General features: G+C 39.2%; 1 protein-coding gene across 2 annotated transcripts in view; it reads left to right on the top strand.

The window, feature by feature from the left end:
- LOC123624627 (zinc finger protein 432) overlaps nt 1-17,659 on the top strand; it is a 31,632-nt gene extending 13,973 nt beyond the window's left edge. The window contains exons 1-5 of one of the 2 annotated variants that reach the window (XM_045532638.1): nt 5,246-5,330; nt 7,674-7,891; nt 14,001-14,127; nt 14,407-14,502; nt 14,847-17,659. In XM_045532638.1, the coding sequence (XP_045388594.1) occupies nt 7,877-7,891; nt 14,001-14,127; nt 14,407-14,502; nt 14,847-16,366 (1,758 nt within the window). In that variant the 5' untranslated portion in view covers nt 5,246-5,330; nt 7,674-7,876 and the 3' untranslated portion in view covers nt 16,367-17,659. Of the gene's footprint in view, nt 1-5,245; nt 5,331-7,673; nt 7,892-14,000; nt 14,128-14,406; nt 14,503-14,846 lie in introns of those variants that run through there. The other variant, XM_045532637.1, reaches the window with a different exon arrangement.
- The last annotated feature ends 4,000 nt before the right edge of the window (nt 17,660-21,659 follow it).

The following is a 21,659-nucleotide window of genomic DNA, read 5'->3' as shown; positions in this document are numbered from 1 at the left end:
ACCATATTTTCAGTGATTCCATAATTGTAAAGTGGGCTGTCTTCCTCACTGATAAAATTTTAATGTAATATACAATATAGGAGGTTTAGAGTGCCTACCTTGTATCATTACACGATTGGTTCTTGCATATCTTAGGCTCCTAAATTTCTTTCAGTCTACTAATATACTTAACAAGGAATATATTAAATTCATAAATGTAATTCAGTACATGTGGATATGTTTATCCAAGTCCAGGTTTATAAGTAGCATTAAGAAGTTTACAAAAATACCTTAAATATGATTTTTCTAAAATTTGTTTTGAAATAGTTTTAGATTCACAAGAAATTACAAGACATACAAAAAGTTCCTGAGTATCTCTAACTCAGTTTCTGCAGGGTTATCTTACATAACCATAATACATAGTCAAAACCAATGAAATGACATTAGTACAATACTGTTAATAAAACTATACTCCTTATTTGGACTTCACTAGTTTGTGCATGCACTAATTGGTGTGTTTTGTGTATTTCTGTGTAGAGTTCTAACAGATTTTATACCATGTATAGATTTGTGTAAATCCGACCACAATCAGGATGTACAACTGTTGTGACAACAGAAACATCCCTTGCTACCCCTTTATAGTCACACCCTCCCCCCAGCCTGACCCATGGAAATCACTGATCCCATCACTCTACTTTTGTCATTTGAAGAATGCCATTTAGGCTGGGCACGGTGGCTCACGCCTGTAATCCTAGCACTCTGGGAGGCCAAGGCAGGAGGATTGCTGGAGCTAGGAGTTCAAGACCAGCCTGAGCAAGAGCGAGACCCCGTCTCTACTAAAAATAGAAAGAAATTGGCTGGACAACTAAATATATATAGAAAAAATTAGCTGGGCGTGGTGGCACATGCCTGTAGTCCCAGCTACTCAGGAGGCTGAGGCAGAAGGATTGCTTGAGCCCAGGAGTTTGAGGTTGCTGTGAGCTAGGCTGATGCCACGGCACTCTAGCCTGGGCAATAGAGTGAGACTCTGTCTCAAAAAAAAAAAAAAAGAATGCTATTTAAATGGAATCATTAGGTATGTAACCTTTGAGAAAGGCTTTTATTCACTCAGCAAATTGCTTTTAATATCCATCCAGATTTTTGGGTGTATAAATGGTTTTATTTTTTTTTGTTACTGAGTTAGTGTTCTTTTGTATGGATTTACCATGGTTTGTTTACGTATTCACTGTTGATGGACATTTGGGTTGTTTTCCAGTGTTTTGCTGTTATAAATAAAGATGCTATGAACATTTGTGTACCTGATTTTCTGTGAACATAAATTTTCATTTCTCTGGGAAAAACACCCAGGAACACGATTACTGGTTCATATATTAAGTTTGTGTTTAACTTTGTAAGATTGCCAAACTGTTTCCCAGTCTGGCTGTACTAATTTACATTTCCACCATCACTGTATGAGCACTCCATTTGTTCTATGTCCTTTCTAGCACTTGGCACTGTCAGTATATTTTAGTCTTCCTATTAAATGTGTGGTGGTATATGATCATGGCCTTAACTTAGATTCTTCTACCAGAAAATGGTGTCCAACACCTCTACATCCACTGAGAACCACATCAGGTGAAGTTCTAATTTTTGCTTCTAACCAGCAAACATAATTTTAAAAACTCAATAGCTTATTATATTTGATAATATATTTACCCTTTCCATTCCTTTTTCTGCATTTCTGATGTTATGTTTCCTTCTGTTTTTTCCTGTTTATCAGAACTTCCTTAATCATTTCTCTTTGAGCTGTCACCTGCTGGCAAAAAATTATTAGTTTTCTGAGGAACAGGGGTTGTTGTTATCTCTTTTCTATCCAGAGTTATTTCCCTTGATCAAATAAGGATATTTAATCCAGTTTATAAATGGTGAGTCTGCTTTAAAAGAAATGGACGTTTGCCATATAGTGTTGTGGCAGAATTCAATCCCCAATCCATATTAAGTAATTCACTCTTTTAAAAACATATGCATATTTATATATATATTATATATGTATATATTTGAGCTTCTGTATTATACCAGCCATGTCGTAGACACTGGGGACAAATCAATGAACAAAACAGGCAATGTGATAGCCTTGAAGATCTTAGAGTCTGGTGAAGGAGACAGTAAAATAAATACAAAATAGAATTTAGTTTGGATAAGTGCTAGGAAGAAATGTAAAGCCTAGTAAGTTCATAGATTGTAACCCAAGAGCTATTTTAGTAGGAGTTTTCAGGAGAGGCTTTTCTTTCTTTTTTTTTTTTTTTGGAGACAGAGTCCCACTCCGTTGCCCAGGCTAGAGTGCTTTGGCGTTAGCCTAGCTCACAGCAACCTCAAATTCCTGGGCTTAAGGAATCCTTCTGCCTCAGCCTCCCAAGGAGCAGGGACTACAGGCATGCACCACCACGCCAGGCTAATTTTTTCTATTTTTAGTTGTTTGGCTAACTTCTTTCTTTCTTTTTCTTTTTCTTTTTCTTTTTCTTTTTTTTTCTTTTCTTTTCTTTTCTTTTCTTTTCTTTTCTTTTCTTTTCTTTTCTTTTCTTTTCTTTCTTCCTCCCTCCCTCCCTCCCTCCCTCCCTTCCTTCCTTCCTTCCTTTCTTTTCTTTTCTTTCTTTCTTTCTTCCTTCCTTTCTTTCCCTCCCTTCCTCCCTTCCTCCCTTCCTCCCTTCCTCCCTTCCTCCCTTCCTCCCTTCCTTCCTTCGACATTGTCTCACTCTGTTGCTGGAGCTAGAGTGCTAGCCTCAAACTCCTGGGCTCAAGCGATCTTACTGCCTCCCGGCTAATTTTTTCTATATATTTTTAGTTGTCCAGCTAATTTCTTTCTATTTTTTCAGTATTAGGCTGGTCTCTAACTCTGGAGCTCAAACAATCCGCCCACCTCGACCTCCCACAGTGCTAGGATTACAGGTGTGAGCCAGGGCGCCGGCCAGGACTGTTTCTGTTAGGTAGATAATGAGAGATTCCTTGTCTCCTAGGGATGAAAGTGAGTGCTGTTTCCCCCGTCTTGGTCTTGCCCCACCCTAATTCTCCATACCTGGGGGAGGAGGGAATACCCTAGGAATCTGCCAATCAGAATTTGGCACGCCAGCTGCAAAAGAATGCAGAGGGCTCTCTAGCCCACAGGCCAAGTAGCAGGGATACCATAAAGTCCTGAAAGTGACCTAGAACCCACAGGCATAGTTAAGGCTCAGGTCATGTGATTCCCAACTGTCCAATCGAAGTGGTTCCATGGTGACCTCTGTACTATAGGGGCGGTCCCTATCCGGTACTATAAAACAAGATGCAGCCCGTAACCTCTCTCTTCGCCCTTCCTTTGGTTCTCACTTTGCTGCGATAATGTGTCCAGCCGTCACCTGTGGCGTATGTACCATGCTCTGTAAACCTTTATCTTGCTCTCATTCTATAATCCTATCTTTCTCTCCTCAATAAACCTCATTTTTGTGCTTGCCTAACTTTGGCGTGTCTGTTCGTTCTTCGGCCATGAGCGCGCCAAGAACCAACGTTTCAGACTAAAACCTGACATTTCTAATTGTTTTTCCTGGGCTTCCTCCCTCAGAATTCTCTGAGAAGCTCATAAAGGAAGGCAAATTCCTGAGTCACTCCCCAGATCTCCTAAACCCGAACCTCTGGGGACAGGCCTAAGGACTCTGCATTTATAAAAAGAGCTTTCTGATCTTTAAACTAAATGTTTTCTTTAACCAATCACAATTTTCAAAAAGGTAAATGTTTATGATTTCTTCCAATAACAAGATCGTAGTATATATGCACTGTCTTGCAGATTGTTTTTTGTCCTCTTTAGAATAACTTAATTATATTAATAAAACATTGCTAAAAAACTGTAGCATTTTCTTTTAAATTGCTATATACTGTTATGCTTGAGCAGGTGTCCCATAATTTACCAAAGTATTCGTCTATCATTGTACAGTCCTTTTATTCATAAATTACAAAACCCGCTGTGATTAATATTAAGACAACTTTTAACCAAATAAACTTCTAGAACTGTTTTATCAAAGAAAATAAAAACTTAAAGTGGCTTTAGGATTCCTTCCAAAAAGAATATCTACTTTTTTTTTTGAGACAGAGTCTCCCTCTCGCCGGGGCTAGAGTGCCCTGGCGTCAGTCTAGCTCACAGCAACCTCAAACTCCTGGGCTCAAGTAACCTTCCTGCCTCAGCCTCCCTTGTAGCTGGGACTACAGGTGCGAACCACCACCCCCGGCTAATTTTTTCTCCCCTATTTTTGGCTGCGCAGCTAATTTTTTTTTTTTCTATTCTTAGTAGAGAGGGCGGTCTCGGTCTTGCTCAGGCTGGTCTTGAACTCCTGACCTCAAGCGTTCCTCCTGCCTCGGCCTCCCATAGTGCTAGGATTACAGGCGTGAGCCACCACGCCCGGCCAAGAGAATATCTACTTAAATCCTCTATAATTACATCTCGCATCTCCCATGCCTGCAGAAACAGAACTAACATTTTAATATGTGACCTTTTTTTTAAATTTGGAAACTATTCAAAATATGGAATTGCATTCTAATAATTTCATATTCTCAAATGCCCCACTGTCGTCATTTATTTTTGTTAGGAAACGTACATACATTTGCACCTTCACCTCCTCATACCTTTTCCCCACTCGAGGTAGCTGTGTAGCAAGTCCCACGTGTGTGTTAGCATTTTGTGGGGCATCCCTCCTACTTCTGGCTTCGCGCCTTCAGAGTCTGATACTCTAACGTACAAAAGCCTCACCCACTCCCCACACCTCCGCCCGAACCCCAAACCTAAGACTTTTAATGACCATTGCTTTTGACAACTGACAGGTTCCTCCATAGCAAAGTCTCCAGCACACCTTATCCAAAGTTATCAGGGCTGTCTTCTCTGCCGTACAGCCGCCTGTCTTCCGCTAAGATGGCCGCGCCCCTGTTGCTCCAGTGTCAGCCATGATGGGCAAAGGGCGCCGCCATCTTTCTTTATTCCCCAGCTGGCTGAATAGAATGGTGCCGCACTGTGCTGGCATTGGATGGGCACCGGCCTCTGAAAACGTAGCGCACTTAGCACAGCGCTGTTTAGCGTCCCTTCCAACGAGGAGGGAAAGCCACTGAGGTGGCCAGGACTGCTTTGAGTTTGTTCCCACAGGCATTATGACCGCTCCTGTCAGAAACGGCGAGATGGGCGGGGCCCACAGAGGGAACCCCCGCTAGGCTGCGTGGTCCCCGCGGGCCTCCGTCGGCGCCGCTCCTCGGTGTCCCGTTGGACCGCGAAGGAGGGCGTCCGAGTAGGAAGTGGCTTCGGACGTGCTTTGGGCGTTTTTTCGCTGCCAGTGGTGTCGGGATAGGCTTAGGATCGGGTGAGTCGGGTTCTGGGCGTAGATTCACAGCCTGCGGGGTCCGTGAAACCTGGTCTTTGAAGGGTCGTAGTTGTGGTTTTATTTGAACGCAGTCACTGAGGAAGCTGGGCGTTAGTGATGGGGCCTTTGGCTGTCAGTAATTAACAGTCCGAAGAAATCGTTGAAAGTCCGACTTTCTCTGGTTTGAGGGCCAGGTGAATCGCTGCGTTTGTGGGACTCAGTGGTTGAGAACTGGGGGGAAAAGTTTGTATCAGTGAACGCGGGGCTCGTTCCGGTTCGCCATTTAACGTGGGGCTGGGTGTTAGAGAAGCCTGGGTTTAGGGAGATGTTCACCTTGATTTCGTGGACGTGTTTGTCGTTTATATGTGGCCTAGTTATGAAGTCACCTGGTGGGGGACTGTCAGTGTTTGAGGAGGTCCAGGACCCCTGGAGAGTCACTGGGTTCAGGTTTAATCCTTAATGCCAGGACAGTCTTGAAGAGTACATTTGCCCTGTTAATTCTAATCCAGTTTACGTCATAAAGTTCATGTTCGTCCTCATGTTCTTACCAGAATTTTTTGTCTCCCCACATCACCACTCTTCTCGCTGTCCACACAGAATTCATACACACATGTACGTGAAAAATATGGACAGATCTATGATATTAAAATTGTTCGTGACATTTTCTCATAAGCTATTTAATTTTTGTAGAGTCAGCAGTGATCATTCCTGATTAGGTAGTTTGTCTTCTTTTTTACTTGATGAGTCTGGTTATTGGGTATCAGTATTGTTGATCTTTTCAAATAATCACCTTTTGGTTCACTGATTTTTTTTAAATTGTTTTTCTGCTTTTTATTTTATTGATTTCTACTTTCATCTTTATTACTCTCTCCAGTCAACTTGCTTTGTTTTCAAGTTGCTTCTCTGTTTCTAGTTTTTCAAGTTGGAAAGTAAGAGTATTTGAGATTTTTTTTTTTCTTTTCTGATACAGGTTTTTTACTTTCTGGTTTAAAGCTGTAAGTTTCCTTTAAATACTACTTTAGGGACATCCAACTGATGTTTATGTTGTGTTTTTGTTTCCAGTCAGTTCAAAATATTGTCCAACTTCCCATAGGATTTTCTTTTTAAACATGGTTATTCAGAAATGTGCTGTTTAATTTACAAATTATTGGGTATTTCCTAAATTTCATTCTAAAGTTGATTTGTAATTCAATTATTATGGTTGGAAGATACATTTTGAATTTATTGACTCTTGTTTTACAATCCTAGCATATAGTCTTTCCTGGAGAATGTTCCATGTGCCCTTGAAAAGACTGTGTATTTTGCTGCTGTTGAGTATAATGTTAAATAAACGGGAATTAAGTCAAGTTGATTGATTTTGTTGTTCTAGTTTTCTGTATCCTTGTTGACTTTTTGTTTTCTTTATTATTGAGAAGGGGGTATCGAAGTCTTCAACTTGTTGAATTGTCTTTTTCTCTCTAACTCTATTTTTGCTTCATATGTTTTGAAGCTCTCTTGTTAGATTTGTAGATTTAAAATTTGTCATCGTCCTCATATATACACCCTTTTATTATTATTGCCAACAATTGCAATGATTATTGCCCCTCACCAAAGCTTTGGTGTCCAAGATATCCTTTTATTGGGTATCAGTTAATGTATATAAGATTGACTGCCTATGTGGCTGAATTCAGTCTCCAGCCCCTCCAGAGGTCAAACTAATGCCCTGTGGTCCAAGGCACCCCACCGTAAATTACGTTATTAGTATAGACTATCTGGCATGTCCCAAACAACCTAGGTAAGCAAAGACACTCTTAATCAAGCAGGATATTCCAAGGGCTTAGAGGTTGCCTCGCAGGAACTTAGGGCAAAGGCCAAACATCTTGGGTATAAAGTTAATCCTATAGTGCACAATGTGAAATAAGATAATTCGCATGATTTGCTTAGTACATTGGTATTGAAACTGAGGTTTGTATACCTATTGAGCATACAGAGACTTTTGAGGTGGTACATGGGCACACATGCTTTTTAAAAACATAATGTCCAGATTCTTGCAATCTTCCATATGTTCTCTTTCCTAAATTTGATCTGCCTGAGAATTTACCTGTCTTTCGGGCCTTGTACTGTGCTGGTTTTGCTTTCATATCTCCTCTTTGATAGTCATGCCAATTTCCCTTCACAAAAGAAAGGCACACCTTTCACACATTCAGAACCCTGTTTTATTGCCCAGGGTATGAAAACCTCTGAGGCAGCAAATCAAGGAACTGTTAGAAATATTAGGGTCCTTTATGTAAGGTAAATGCACAGCAGCAATGACAACATCTGGAATCAGGGTGAATGTACACTTAAGGTCGTTTTGCTCTTCAGCCCACAGGTCCTGGCTCCCCAGAAGCAAGAGAAATCAAGTGAAGGGATGAAGGAAAGAGAAATTTGCTGGCCTTGCATATCATTTCTGGGGATGGCTCTAACTGGATACCAAGACTTGTGACTATAAGAACTTCATGGCAGATGCAGAAGAGACAAAATAAGTATAGTCCATGTTGCTCACTATTTCTTGAGCACAGAAGAAAATGACTGAGACCCAGGTGATTTGGATTTGTTATATTTTCCCTTTGTTTTAATGGATTTGTGGTGGCCTAAAAAAATAAGTTCAACTAAAAGAAGTGAAATTGGGATAATTGTGTTCTGGGGAGAAATTAATTTAGAGTCTACATTTGAAAGCAGAGGTTGGGATTCATTCTGACTTTAGTAGATTCAATGTGAAATAATGCAAGTGTCGCTGATAAAGTTTAAAACTTTTTGACCATCGCACTCATATGTGAATTATGTCTCCAAAATGAACCATGCTTGTCATTTTAATGTAAATCCTCCAGACTATTTTCAGTGTATTGACAATCTTTTCATTTTAGTGATTGCAGGCCCAACTCTCTTCTTTACCTGATGTGTAGTGAACTCCAAATGATGTCTGTGTGATAATTTAACAGTTCAACTATTAGTGAATATTTAGAAATGTTTGTTATTAAAACCATCTGACTATGAACATGGCCACATGATCATGTTAATGGCTTTTTGTAAAATTATGTCAATATTTCTTGAGGATGGTTACAGAGAAATCAGTTATGGGTTGTAGTCATTTTCATTTTCATCCAGTTTCTGTTCAAATGGATGTTCCAGTCATGGTCGATGTAGCATATGATTAAAAGTGTTAACTCTTGATCCAGTTGCCAGCTGTGTGGGCTTGCATACTTCATTTAACCATTATGCACCTGAGTTTTTTCATCTGTAAATGGGGATAATGATATGGCACCTAAGGTAGGGTATAAAATGAGTTAATCTATACCAAGCATTTAGAAGAGTGCCTGTATATAGGAAAAAATAATTTATCTCTCTTATCTCAGACAATGCTTCTGACACCTGTGTTTTTTTTTCCCTCCACATATCAATTCAATTCTCCCTACTGACTAGGTATTCTAAAATTTACTCAGTTCTGACGCTAATTGTCTGGTGTTAGCACAGGTTAAGGGCTCAGTTCAAAGCTGCTCTCTTCAGTAGTAAATGACAAGTGCTGGGTGCCCACGTTACCCAAAACTTCTGTCATACTTGGCTACCAGTTAGAAATTCCCACAACCCTCTGCTCAGGTTTGATCATCTGCTAGAATGGCTCACAAAACAAGAGTAAACAGTTTGCTTATGGGCTGGGGGCACAGATCTTCGATGCCCTCTCTGGGTGTGCCACCTTCCCAGCACTGCCACATGTTCAGCAACCTGGTAGCTCTCCAAACCCTGTCATTTGGGGTTTTATGGCACCTTCTTTACATACATAGGTATGGTTGATTAATTCACTGGCTATTGGTGAAGAAATAAATTTCTACCACCTCTCCCCTCCACAGAGGTCAGGGGTTGGAAGTAGGTGGGGCTGAAAGTTCCAACCCTCTAATCACATAGTTGGTTCATCTGGCAAACAGCCCCCATCTACAAGCTATCCTAGAGCCCCAGCCACAGTCATCTCATTTGCGTACAAAAAGACATCACTTCAGGGATTCCAAAGGTTTTAGAGGCAGAGACCAAATATATATTTCCTATTACGTCACAGTCTGGTATATAGAAAGGGGATATGTAAATGTGGTATAATAAGAAATATGTTTGGTCATTGCCCCCAGTTCATGGCACAGAGTGCCTAAAACCCTTGGAATTTCCTGATAGGAATGTTGCTTGTTATTCACAAGGAGCCCCTATGATACATCTGAGTTTCTGCTCATGAGGTAACTCAGGGTGGGGCCCCTAGATACCTTCAGGATGGGCCTGGTCACCAGAAAGACCAAGTGATGAGAGGGTTGGAACTGAAAGGAAAAATAAACTGAAGATTAAGTTCTATTAAAACTCTTTCTCCTTTTTTTTGAGACAGCGTCTGGCTATATCATCCAGGCTGGTCTCGAATTCCTGGGTTCAAGAGATGCTCCCATCTCAGCCTCCTAAGTAGCTGATACTATAAGCATGTACCACCTCTGACATCTAGCTTATGAAAACTCTCAAACAAGAGCATTGATGAGGTTCGGGTTGGTGAACATGTCAAGGTGTTGGGAGTGTGGCACACCCAGAGAGTCATGGAAACTTGGCACCTCCTCTCCCATACCTTGTCTTATACATTTCTTCCATCTGGCTGCTCCTGAGTTATATCCTTAATTATAAACCAGTAACCATAAGTGAAGTGTTGCCCTGAGTTCTGTGAGGCATTCTAGCAAATTGTTGAAACTGAGGAGGGGGTTGTGTGAACCTCCAATCTATAGCTGGTGGCTCAGAAACACTGGTGGCCCAGGATTTGCAACTGGCACCTGAAGACAGGGCAGTCTTGTGAGATTGCACCCTTAAATCTCTGGAATCTGACACAGGTAGTTAGTATTGGAATATAATTGAATTGTTGAATATCCAATTGGTGTTTGGAGAATCCATTCCTTTTGGTTGGAAAGCATTTGAATATTTGGTTGCAGCATAGAGGTCCACAGTTTCAGTTGATCCTCTAGATGGTTGTCAGTCATTTGTGACCTTAAGGATGTCTTGATTTGGGTTAGGTAGGAGGATGTAGATTTGCAGCAATAAGTGGTTGAAAAGCAAGAAAGTATTGTTTGGGCATGTTGCCAAAGGTGTTGGGTATTCTACTTCATTTTTCCACATTTCAGTTGGATCTTTCTTAGCATCAGACAATGACTTCAAAATGTCATCTACTGTCAATTCCATCTGTAGTTCTTTAGGTGCCTTGATGATATCCACTAGGTGAGGTTGAAATGGTAATTTGAGCGTGATGTCATGATTCTCAAAGTCAGCAAACCTTTCATTATATTCTCCAATTAATAGGTCTAAAACAGCTGCGCATTCTTAAAATGATTCGTATATATCATCCTGCTCATCAATGAACTTTGCTAACTGGGGAAAATGTTCATCTGAAATTTCCTTTTGAAGACAAAGTGTTTTGAAAAAAGATAGCTTTTATTCGAAATGCTTGGATTTTTTTTGCCACATAACATATATAGACTTAGTTTTACCTTGCAAAGAAATATTCATGTCGTTTTGATTTGATATGGTATCACACAGAAATGCTGGATTCCTATAGAAATCTTCTTTCAATAATTCACATTGCTGATTCTGTTCTTCATAAAATTTAACACGTATGAATACAGTTAAAAATACTTTTAACTTGTTGCTAAGTGTCACTTAAAGTAGTAGCTTAGCACAGAGATTTTGCTGATGCAAGCAAGATATAATGAAAAGAAATGAGAGCATTTGGATCTGTTAATATTTTTCTTTATCTGTGCAATAAACTGTTCATGTTTTCCTGTCCTGGAAGGTGTACCGTCTATACATACACTCACTAAATTTACCAAATTTAGTCCAACTTCATAACATTTATCTTAAAAGTTGTTGAAGATATCTGTTTCCTGTGTTCTGTTCACAAGAGTACCCAAAGCAAGTAACTCCTCGTAGCACAGAAAATCTTCTGTTATGACCCAAAAGAAGTATAAAACCTGCACCAAATTATTATCAGTTGATTCATCCAAAGCAATTGAATAGTATATATTTTCCTTTTGAAGTATTGCATGTAGTTGTTCTGTTAAGTTGAAGGCTAATTCATGCTGCTAATCAGTTATGGTTCTCCTTGAAAGAGGCAGTTGTTTGTACTTTGAAACATTATGGGGGTCTATGCATCTTACAACTTTGACAATGCATTCTTTCACAATTTCTACATCCCTGAATGGCTTCCCTTCCCCGCCGCCCCCCTCCCCAGTGTATAAGCTACTTAATAAGTTGCTTCAATAGTATTATTTCCAGGTCTTATTGCTGCTTGAAAGAATTCTTTGCTTTTGCTTTTCATCTTTTAATTTCTGCAGTACAACCCTTCATGCCTCTCCTTCTAATTTAAAATATTTGTAGTTTTTATGAGGGTTATAATGCTGATAAACATTGAATTTCTTTAATGTTGATATTGCCATATCAAAGCAAGCAAATCATCTTCTCTTTAGCAGAAACAGGATTATATTGCAATTCCCAATCCTCATTAAAAAGTCTGTTTTCTTTTCAGTGTTCTCTTGGTCTTCTTTGACATGATGGGCTGTTAAGCAGACAGAATTAATACTGTTGAGCTGTGCAACTATTCACAAATTCCACTTCAAACAGAAACACAGTGCACCCCTGTCAAAAGCTGATAACAGACTGGCATACTCAACCCCCCATAAACCCTCGCCAGCCAGCCTCATGTGGTAGTGGTGCCAGTCAGGCGGGGGAAGTTAGAAATAAAACATGAGTGTAGCAGCTGTCACGTTAGTCCTTATGACTCACTGATGTTCTAATTGTGCCAGTCAATCTGGGAGGATTATTTCATTGAAACTTATTTTATTCTTTGGTGTTTTAAATACATTCATTTTAAAAATGAAATAAAAATAATAAAAGATGAACAAAATGAATTAATGAAAATGAAAGGATTCGTTCTGTAAAATTTGGATTCGGTCAAAAGGCTGCACGTAAGGACCCAGCAGGCCACAGGTTCCCCATCCCTGGTCAAGTGCTAATTGTAAATATACCACTTTCCTGAGTACTCTGAGTTGTTCTAGCAAATTATCAAACCTGGTTGGGGGTTAGTGGTAGTACCATATTTGTAGCCAGCTGGTTGGCATGGAGGGTGGCCTGGGGAGCCTCAAGCTTGCAGCTGGTGTCTGAAGTGAATGCTGTCTAGTGGAGGAATCTGCCTTTAAACTGTGAAATTCCGCCTAACTCCAGGTATTAATAGTTGGTCTCAGAAGTTATTGCAGCTAGAGGCTAATATTATTAGGGGTCATCTTGGAGTCGGCCTATTATTGGATTTCCATCCAGTAATAAATTCTTCTGGACTGTGGAGTGAGGTGGGAATTTAACTTTACTGTTTTACCCAATGGGTAGATATCTCACATAAAATAGTTTTGAATGCGATAAGCTGACCAGGCTTGAGCTTTTGCACCCTCTCATGAGCCTACTTTCTTTTCTGTGCAGCATCCCTCACAATAATATAGGGATAGATTATCTCATCAATATTTTCGTGGATTTTGGTTTCTTCTGCCTCACACCCTGCAGTTCTCTGAAAAGTTATTTTGAAGGAGGAGAATTGCAGTGTAGTTGACAAGCAGATCCCTAATGTCAGTGTTGTAAGGCCATGTGTTTCAGTCCCGAATGGCTTCCATGTCTGGCCTTTTTTGACATGGGAAATAGGACTTTGAAGATAGTATTCCATACTTTTGTGGATTCTGTTATTGAAAAGTCAGCTACCATTAAATATTGTCATTTCTTTGTAGATAATCTGCCATTTGCCTCTGGATGTTTTTATAGTTTTCTCTTTGTAATTGGCATATGATAGTTTCAGTCAGATGTGTCACACCAGTTGTGACTTCCTGATTAGATTCCTGAACCTGAGATTTGAGGTATTTAATAATCAGTCTTGAAATTTATCACCTTTTAGATCTTTGGCTATTGCTTCTCCATTACTCTGTATCTCCTTTTCTTTTTTTTTTTTAAGGATTTTTTTGGGTCTATTTTCCCTTTCAGAAACTATAAGTAAGCATACCTTAGATTTTTTTGTCTTTACATTTTATATTTGTTAACTTCTTTGTTATGATTTCTTCTCTTTTTTCTCTGTACTGCATTTTCTGCAATTTCCACAGTTATATATACATATATATAAGTTCACCACTAATCTCTTTAGTGTATCTACTGTGATGTTATCTGTTCATTATATATGTATGTGTGTGTATATATATATGTTTTTCTATTAGAAGGTTTTTTTCAACCCACATTTTTCTAATCAGCTTTAATAATCTTGTTCTTTAGACATATGCTGTATGGTTTCTTTTATTCTTTTACATTTATTTACAAGCACAATTTTATGAATTCAGGATGTGGAGTCACTTCATCATTGATCTTCATAATGGCTGTGAAGTCAGTGGTAATTAATGTAGGAATATTTTATTTGTCTGGATGTCATTTGTACATGTTTAGTGTTTAGAAATAGGTGTGAAAATGTATAGATAGAACGATAGGATTTTGCTCCTGCAAAAATGTATTTGAGAAAAATATAGGTACAGGCTACATGGTGAAAATCAAAAAAATTTCACTCATACTTCTATATTAGTAATAGGAATTTGTATCATATTAAATAGGACTTTGTTATTACAGGAATCTCTGACACTGGAGGATGTGGCTGTAGAGTTCACCTGGGAGGAGTGGCAGCTCCTGGACCCTGCTCAGAAGAACCTGTACTGGGACGTGATGTTGGAGAACTATAACCATTTGGTGTCACTGGGTAAGGAAATTTCCCCTGTATCACCTAGCAGGTGCCAGACACTGACCTTTCTTTTCTCACCTGATGAAAGCTTTGTAGTCACCATAGTGTTCTGAAATATTAGATTTTCAGTTCCTTCTCTGGCCCCAAATAAAACAGTATAATCTCTTTTATTCTGAAAGAGAATTTTCACTTTGCATATGAAAAACAGTTTTGTTCATCAAATGTATTATTTTTCACTCTTGACATACTGTATTTCAATTCAGTGTATCTGTGTCATCTGTCTTTTCCCATGAACAGGGTATCAAGCTAGCAAATCAGATGCACTCTTCAAGTTGGCACAAGGAGAAGAACCATGGATAACAGAAGATAAAATCCAGAATAGAAATTGTTCAGGTGAGTTAGTGAGAACCAGCAAGGGCAGTGACTATGGAAGTCTTATTCTAGTCATTAAGGAAAAGTGTCACAGCTCTAAAGCAAGTGAGGATACCTAACCAGCTCCTCCAGATATTTATCTTACCATATGAGAACTTTTTTAAAATAGTGTTTAGCATTAAATATTACCTTTTGTGTCTTCTTGGATCTGGTCCTTATTTATTTCACCTTGCATCTTAATAATTTTATTTTATATGGGGGTCATACAGTTGACAACAAAGAGCCAGCCCTCACCAATTTATCTTGTAAGCATTTTTATTCCATACCATTCTCATGAAAGATTTTATTATTCTATTTTTTCTTAGGAATCAGAAAAGTTGATGGTTATCTGCAAGTACACTCTCCAAACCAAAGATTTCAGAGGAGCATGCGACAATGCAGTGAACAGAATGCATTTAGAAATATTGTTCATCTGAGCAAAACACATTTTCCCCTAGTGCAAAATCGTGATATATTTGACTTATGTAGACAGACTTTGAAATCATGTTTAAGTTTAGTCAACCAGAAGAGAAAACATGAAATAAATAACTCTGTTGAGTTTAGTGGAGTTGAGAAACCCCTTCTACATGGTAAACATGAACATATGTATACTAATATTCAATTCCCTGAAAGTAAAAAGTCTATTGATACTAAATTCCAAGTCTTTAAGCATCAGAGGACTCAGAAAATTGAGAAACTCCATGCATCCATTGAATTTGAGCACACCCTCCTCAGGAAGTCTCAGCTTATTTGCCAAGAGAGCATTCATACAGGAGAGAATTCTAGAAGTGGTCAATGTGAGAAATCATCTAGAAGTGTCATGGTCAGTAAGCATCTGAAAGCTCACACAAGAGACAAAAACTATATACCTCATGAATATAGAAAAGGCTCTACTGTGAAGAGCAGTCTCATTGCACATCAGCAAACACACACAGAAGAGAAATCCTATGTATGCAGTCAATGTGGAAAGGGCTTTACGATGAAGCGCTATCTAATTGCTCATCAGCGAACTCATAGTGGAGAGAAACCTTATGTATGTAATGAATGTGGAAAAGGCTTCACTGTGAAGAGCAATCTCATTGTACATCAGCGAACTCATACAGGGGAGAAACCTTATATATGCAGTGAATGCGGGAAAGACTTCACCATGAAACGCTATCTTGTTGTTCATCAGCGAACTCATACGGGAGAGAAGCCCTATATATGCAGTGAATGTGGAAAAGGCTTTACAGTGAAGAGCAATCTCATTGTACATCAGCGATCTCATACAGGGGAAAAGTCTTATATATGTAGTGAATGTGGAAAAGGCTTCACTGTGAAGCGCACTCTTGTTATACATCAGCGAACTCATACAGGAGAGAAATCTTATGTATGCAATGAATGTGGAAAAGGCTTCACCACAAAGCGCACCCTCATTATACATCAGCGAACTCATACAGGAGAAAAACCCTATGAATGCAATGAATGTGGTAAAGCCTTCAGCCAGAAAATATGCCTCATACAACATGAGCGGTGTCATACAGGAAAGACTCCCTTTGTATGTACTGAGTGTGGAAAATCCTATTCACACAAATACGGTCTCATAACCCATCAGAGAATTCACACAGGAGAGAAGCCTTACAAGTGCAATGCATGTGGAAAAGCCTTCACCACAAAGTCAGTACTCAATGTACATCAAAGAACTCATACAGGAGAGAGACCATATGGATGCAGCAATTGTGAGAAAGCCTTTTCCCACTTGTCAAACCTTGTTAAACATAAGAAAAAGCACATAAGAGAAATGGGCAGAATCAGTCAAGTTGAAAATTCCTCTAACAGAGAGTCACAGCTTATTACTTACAAATGAACTTATGCAAAACAAAAAGCTTATGAATGAATGCAATGACCGTGGAAATGCCTTTTGTGGCACCTCAGACTTTATCAGACGGGTTTGTTTCTAGCAGATTGAGATGTAATCATTGTACTGCCTGCTGTCAGATGTGTGCCCTCAGGAGATGAAAGAATTTGCCCAGATGATAAACTTGGTGAATACAGTAAATATGGTAGTGCCTTTAGTGACCCTTTACCTCACATTTTCTGTCAATGAAAACACGTTGGATAAACTGTAATGCGTTTAATGTGAAAATGCCTTGAACAATAATTACTAGCTCATATGTCTGCTAAGTGTATACTGAGACAAATTCTGCTAATGCAGAGACAAGGAAAGCTTTCTGTGGGAAGATAGACTTTATTATCAGGTGCGTCATAGATCATCAGTGAGCTTATTGTTGATAGAAATGTGATGACCATGACAAAGGCTTTACCCAGAATTAAGACTCAATGAGTATTAGTTTACACTGGAGAGTAACTTTAAGACAGTATATATGGCAGGATTTTACTGATACATTCTGCCTCATCATTTTTCAGGAAATTAAATAGAAAATAAAATTGTACATGCTAAATGTGGAGCACTTTTAGCAAAATATCAGAGAGCTTATGAAGGAATGCAGTCCAGTGAAAATGTTTGAGTGCTTTTTGTTATAAGTCTAAGTTCATTATACATCAGATAATATACCTGGTGTGCATTTTCAGACAGGACACCTTGAACCTCATTTCAAGTTGCCTTGTCAGTGATTCCATACTTTTAAAAATTTATCTGTTCTTACCAGATTGTTTTTATTGTTATATAAAATGGTGGTAAAATAGGAAATATATTTAGTCTTAAATACTTGGTTCCTGGCACAGAGCTCCTAAAACCTTTGGAATTTCATGAGTGTTAGGAGTGTTTTTGTTATTTGCAGCAAGCCCATTTTAATCACACCTTAGTATGCTAATAAGGTGACTTCAGGTGGGGCCCCTAGATAGCCTCAGGATGCAGCTGGTCACCAGCAAGTTCAAAAGATCACAGGATGGGAACTCTCAGTCTTGTCCCCCTCACCTCCGGGAAGGAAGGGAGACTGGAGATTGAACTCCTGAACAATAAGCTTCAGAAAGCTTCCAAATTGGTGAACATGTGCACGTGCCTGGACGGTCTTGAACCCTAACTCCATGGGGACAGAGGCTCCTGAGCCCTGGACCATTCCATACTCTTCTGTGTACCTCTTTCTCTGGCTGTTTGTTTTTGTCCTTTATAATAAACTAGTCAATGTAAGTAAACGGTTTTCCTGAGTTTTGTGAGCCATTTTAGGGAACCTGAGGCAGAGGTCATGGGAATCTCGATTTATAGCCAGTTAGAAGTACAGGTGGCTGAGGACTTGTAACTGGCATCTGAAGTGGGGGAAACTGAGTTCCTTAAATTGTGGAGTCTGCACTAACTTGGAGTATTTAGTGTCATAATTGAATTGCATGACACCCACTTGGTGTGGGGAAATTGGAGAATTTATTCATTTTTCTTTTTTATTTATTTATTTTTTGAGACAGTCTTGCTGCCCTGGATAGAGTGCAGTGGGGTTATCATAACTTACTGCAACCTCAAATTCTTGGGGTCAAGCAATCCTCTTTCCTCAGCCTCCTGAGTAGCTGAGACTGTAGGACACCCAGCTAATTTTTCTATTTTTAGTAGAGACAGGGTCTCACTTTTGTTCAGGCTGGTCTTGAACTCCTGAGCTCAAGCAATCCTCCCACCTTGGCCTCCCAGAGTGCTAGGATTACAGGCATGAGCCACCACACAGGGCCTGGAAAGTTTATTGATGTTTAGAAAATACCGAAGAACAATGTAACCAACAGAACAACCAGGTCAAAGTGTTTAATCAACACAACCCCCTCTGGGCTACCTTTTTATGCTTAACTCTGCCAACTTCTTTCCATTAGTGTAATTTTGTCATGTCATGAATGTTATAAAATTGAATCATTTTAAAAATGGTTTTTATATAAGTTATTTATATGAATCTGTAAATTTTTATTTATAGGGAGTATGTAAGCTTTTGGCATTTTTGCTGCTCAGCAAATTGCTCTTAAGGCTTACCTGAGTGGATTAGTGTTTGTGTGCGTGTGTGTGTGTGTGTGTGTGTGTGTGTGTGTGTGTGTGTGAGTGTGAGTGAGTGAGAGATGTGGTCTCACTCTGTGTGTGTGTGTGTGTGTGTGAGATGGGGTCTCACTCTTGCTCAGGCTGGTCTCGAACTCCTGAGCTCAAGCAGTCCACCCGCCTCAGCCTCCCAGGGTGCTAGGATTACAGGCATGAGCTACTGTGCCCAGCCTAGTTGTTTTATTTTTATTAATGAGTAGTATACAAACTTGTACCAGGTTGTTCATTTACCCATGAAACAGATTTGCATTGTTCCCTGGTTTAAACTATTATAAAGATGCTTATTGAAATCTGTGTACAAGGTTTTGTGTGAACATGAAAGTCTATTTCTCTAGGATAAAGATTCTGGTGTACGGTTGTTGGGACATATGTTGTGTTTAGCTTTACAAAAACCTACCTAAATCTTTTACAGAGTGGCTGAGCTATTTTACATCCCTCACCAGCAGAATATGAGATACAGCTGTTCTACATCTTTTCCAGCACTTGGTATTTTCAGTCTATCCTTTTTTTCTTTTCTCCCCCTCCCTTCAGTCTATTTTATTTTAGCCATTCTAGCAACATGAGAGTATCAGTTGCTCCTCATCCTCACCACCACTTGGTATTGTCATTATTCTTCATATTATCCATTCTGTTAAGTATGTGATAGTATCAGCTCTTGAGCTTAACTTACATTTCCCTGATGGCTAATGATGTTGAACACTTTTTTATTACTTATTTGCCATCTGTATGCCATATTTGTTGAAGTGTCAGTTCAAGTTTTGCCAATTTTGTTTTTGGGTCGTTTTCTTACTGTGTAGTTTTAGAATGTTTTTTAAATATATTCTGGACATAAGTCCTTGTTATGCAATATGCAAATATTTGCTCCTTTGTAACCTCTTTCTCTTAGTAAGGTCTTTTTTGGAGGAAACATTTTTAAGTATCATGAAGCTTAATTTATCAATTTTCTTTTAAAGATTGTGATTTTTGGTATCACATCTAAGAATTCTTTGTATACCCGAGCCTGCAAAGTTTTTCTTTTTCATTAGGAAAATATAGTTTTACCTTTTACATTTGTAACTATGATCCATTTTGAGCCAATTTTTTATGCAGTGGGAGGTTTTAATTGAGGTTCAGTTTCTTTTTTTATGGATGTGCAATTGTCCCAAGATCATTTGTTGTTTATCCTGTCTTTTTTCCTTTGAATTGCATTTATACCTTTGTGAAAATCAGTTGCCCTTACTTGTGTGTTTTTAATCCTTTGTTACTGCACTTTTCTTGATTAACATGTAGTACTACACTGTCTTCATTATTGTGTCTCTATAGTAAATCTTAAAAATTGTGTAATCTGATTCCTCAATGTTCTTTTGGAGAATTGTCTTAGCTATTCTAATTCCTGTGGCTTTCCATTATCACTTTTAGAATAAATTTGTTTCTATAAAGCCTGTTAGGATTTTTGATGACATTGCACGAAGTCTATACATCAAGTTGGGGAGACTTGACATCTCTACTATTTTAAGCCTTTCAATTCATAAACATGGGGTTTCTTTCCTCAACATGTAGTTTATAGCATACATATCTGCTACATGTTTTTGTTAATTTTATATTTAAGTGATTTTTTTAAGGGTTGGGGATATTATTGACAATCATATGGTCTCCAACAATTTATTATTTGTTGACCTCAACTCCTGGAAACTTGTTAAACTGACATTATTTCCAGAAGTTTAACACAATTTTGCATATTGTTGGAAATTACATAGATGATCATGTCATCTATAAATAAGGATAGTTTAATTTATTTTCAATATATGTTTTTCTTTTTTTTTTTTTTTTTAGACAGTATCATACTGTCACCTTGGGTAGAATGCAGTGACATGATCACAGGTCACTGCAACCTCAAACTCCTGGGCTCAGGCATCTTCCTGCCTCAGCCTCCTGAGTAGCTGGGACTACATGTGCACGCCACCAAGCCCGGCTAATTTTTTTTTCTATTTTTGATAGAGACTGGATCTCGCTCTTGCTCAGGCTGGTCTCCTGAGCTCAAGTGATCCCGCCTTGGCTTCCCAGAGTGCTAGGATTACAGGCGTGAGACACCGTGGCCGGCCTAGGGAGATTTTAAATTGGTCATCTTTTTCTTACTCCTTTTATGTTATCTTTATAGCAAATGACAACAAATATGTAGAAAAAGTGGATGCCATATATTGATGGTGAGAATAGAAAATGGTACATCGACTCTGGAAAACAGTTTGGCAGTTTCTCTCTCTGTATTGATATACTGGTTATCTATGTCACACACGTTCACACAGGCATTTTCTTTCCTTACCCCACCCCCCCATTCTTCCAATATAGTTATATGAGAGATTTAGTTGGATCTATGTTTACGGTTTACCGTTACTGTGACGTTGTAGTCGCTATTCGCAGTTGACACACGTAGGATAGATAACATGCTTACTTTCTTTTTTACACAATCTTTCATTCCCTCTGAAGTTGTCCTGCTCCCCTAGTTTCTATTAGTCCTGAGACCTGCTATGGTTTTTGGCTCTACCCGGCTCCAAGAGAAAAGTCCAGTCTCTTGTCATAGGTTCTGCCCTCGCATTGGGTACTGAATTTGTCTGACTTTTACTGGCCTTTGGTGGCCTTTTCCCCCATGCCTCATCCAAACATAACTTTGGCGTTTTCCAGCCGTTTTTATTTCCTAGTCTGTCACCGCTATCCCTGTACCCTCAGAGCTTCTACCAACCCTGTTCTGTGTTTAAAAGCTGCTTCAAGCCACTTTCTGTCAGAAACCCAGCCAAAGCATCCTCTCTCTCGGCCAGCTCCCCTTCTCCCTTACCAAAAGCGAGTTCTGGGCTGTACGGATGCCTCAGCGTCTTGTAAAACAATATGGTTGCGCCCAGTGGGCTGTTTCGTAACGTTTGTACAAAGTGGAAACGGTCGCTGCCATGTTAGTTTAATACTCAACTCGCTGATAAGGATTTACCCCACGCCATTTTCGTCTTGTGAAAGCTCGAGCCTATCCATTTTTACGAAAGGCTGAGGTGCCAGGAAATGGGATACTTTCAATGCCCTTTCATCGTCCCAGCCATCCCTGGTCAGCAGCGCAAACACGGCCACTTTTGGTTATGTACGTCAGAAGCTCAAAGATGGCCGCCCCCACAGG

The sequence above is a fragment of the Lemur catta genome, chromosome 19 (assembly GCF_020740605.2).
Source record: "Lemur catta isolate mLemCat1 chromosome 19, mLemCat1.pri, whole genome shotgun sequence".
NCBI lineage: Eukaryota > Metazoa > Chordata > Mammalia > Primates > Lemuridae > Lemur > Lemur catta.
This window is presented reverse-complemented; position numbering and strand designations above follow the sequence as displayed.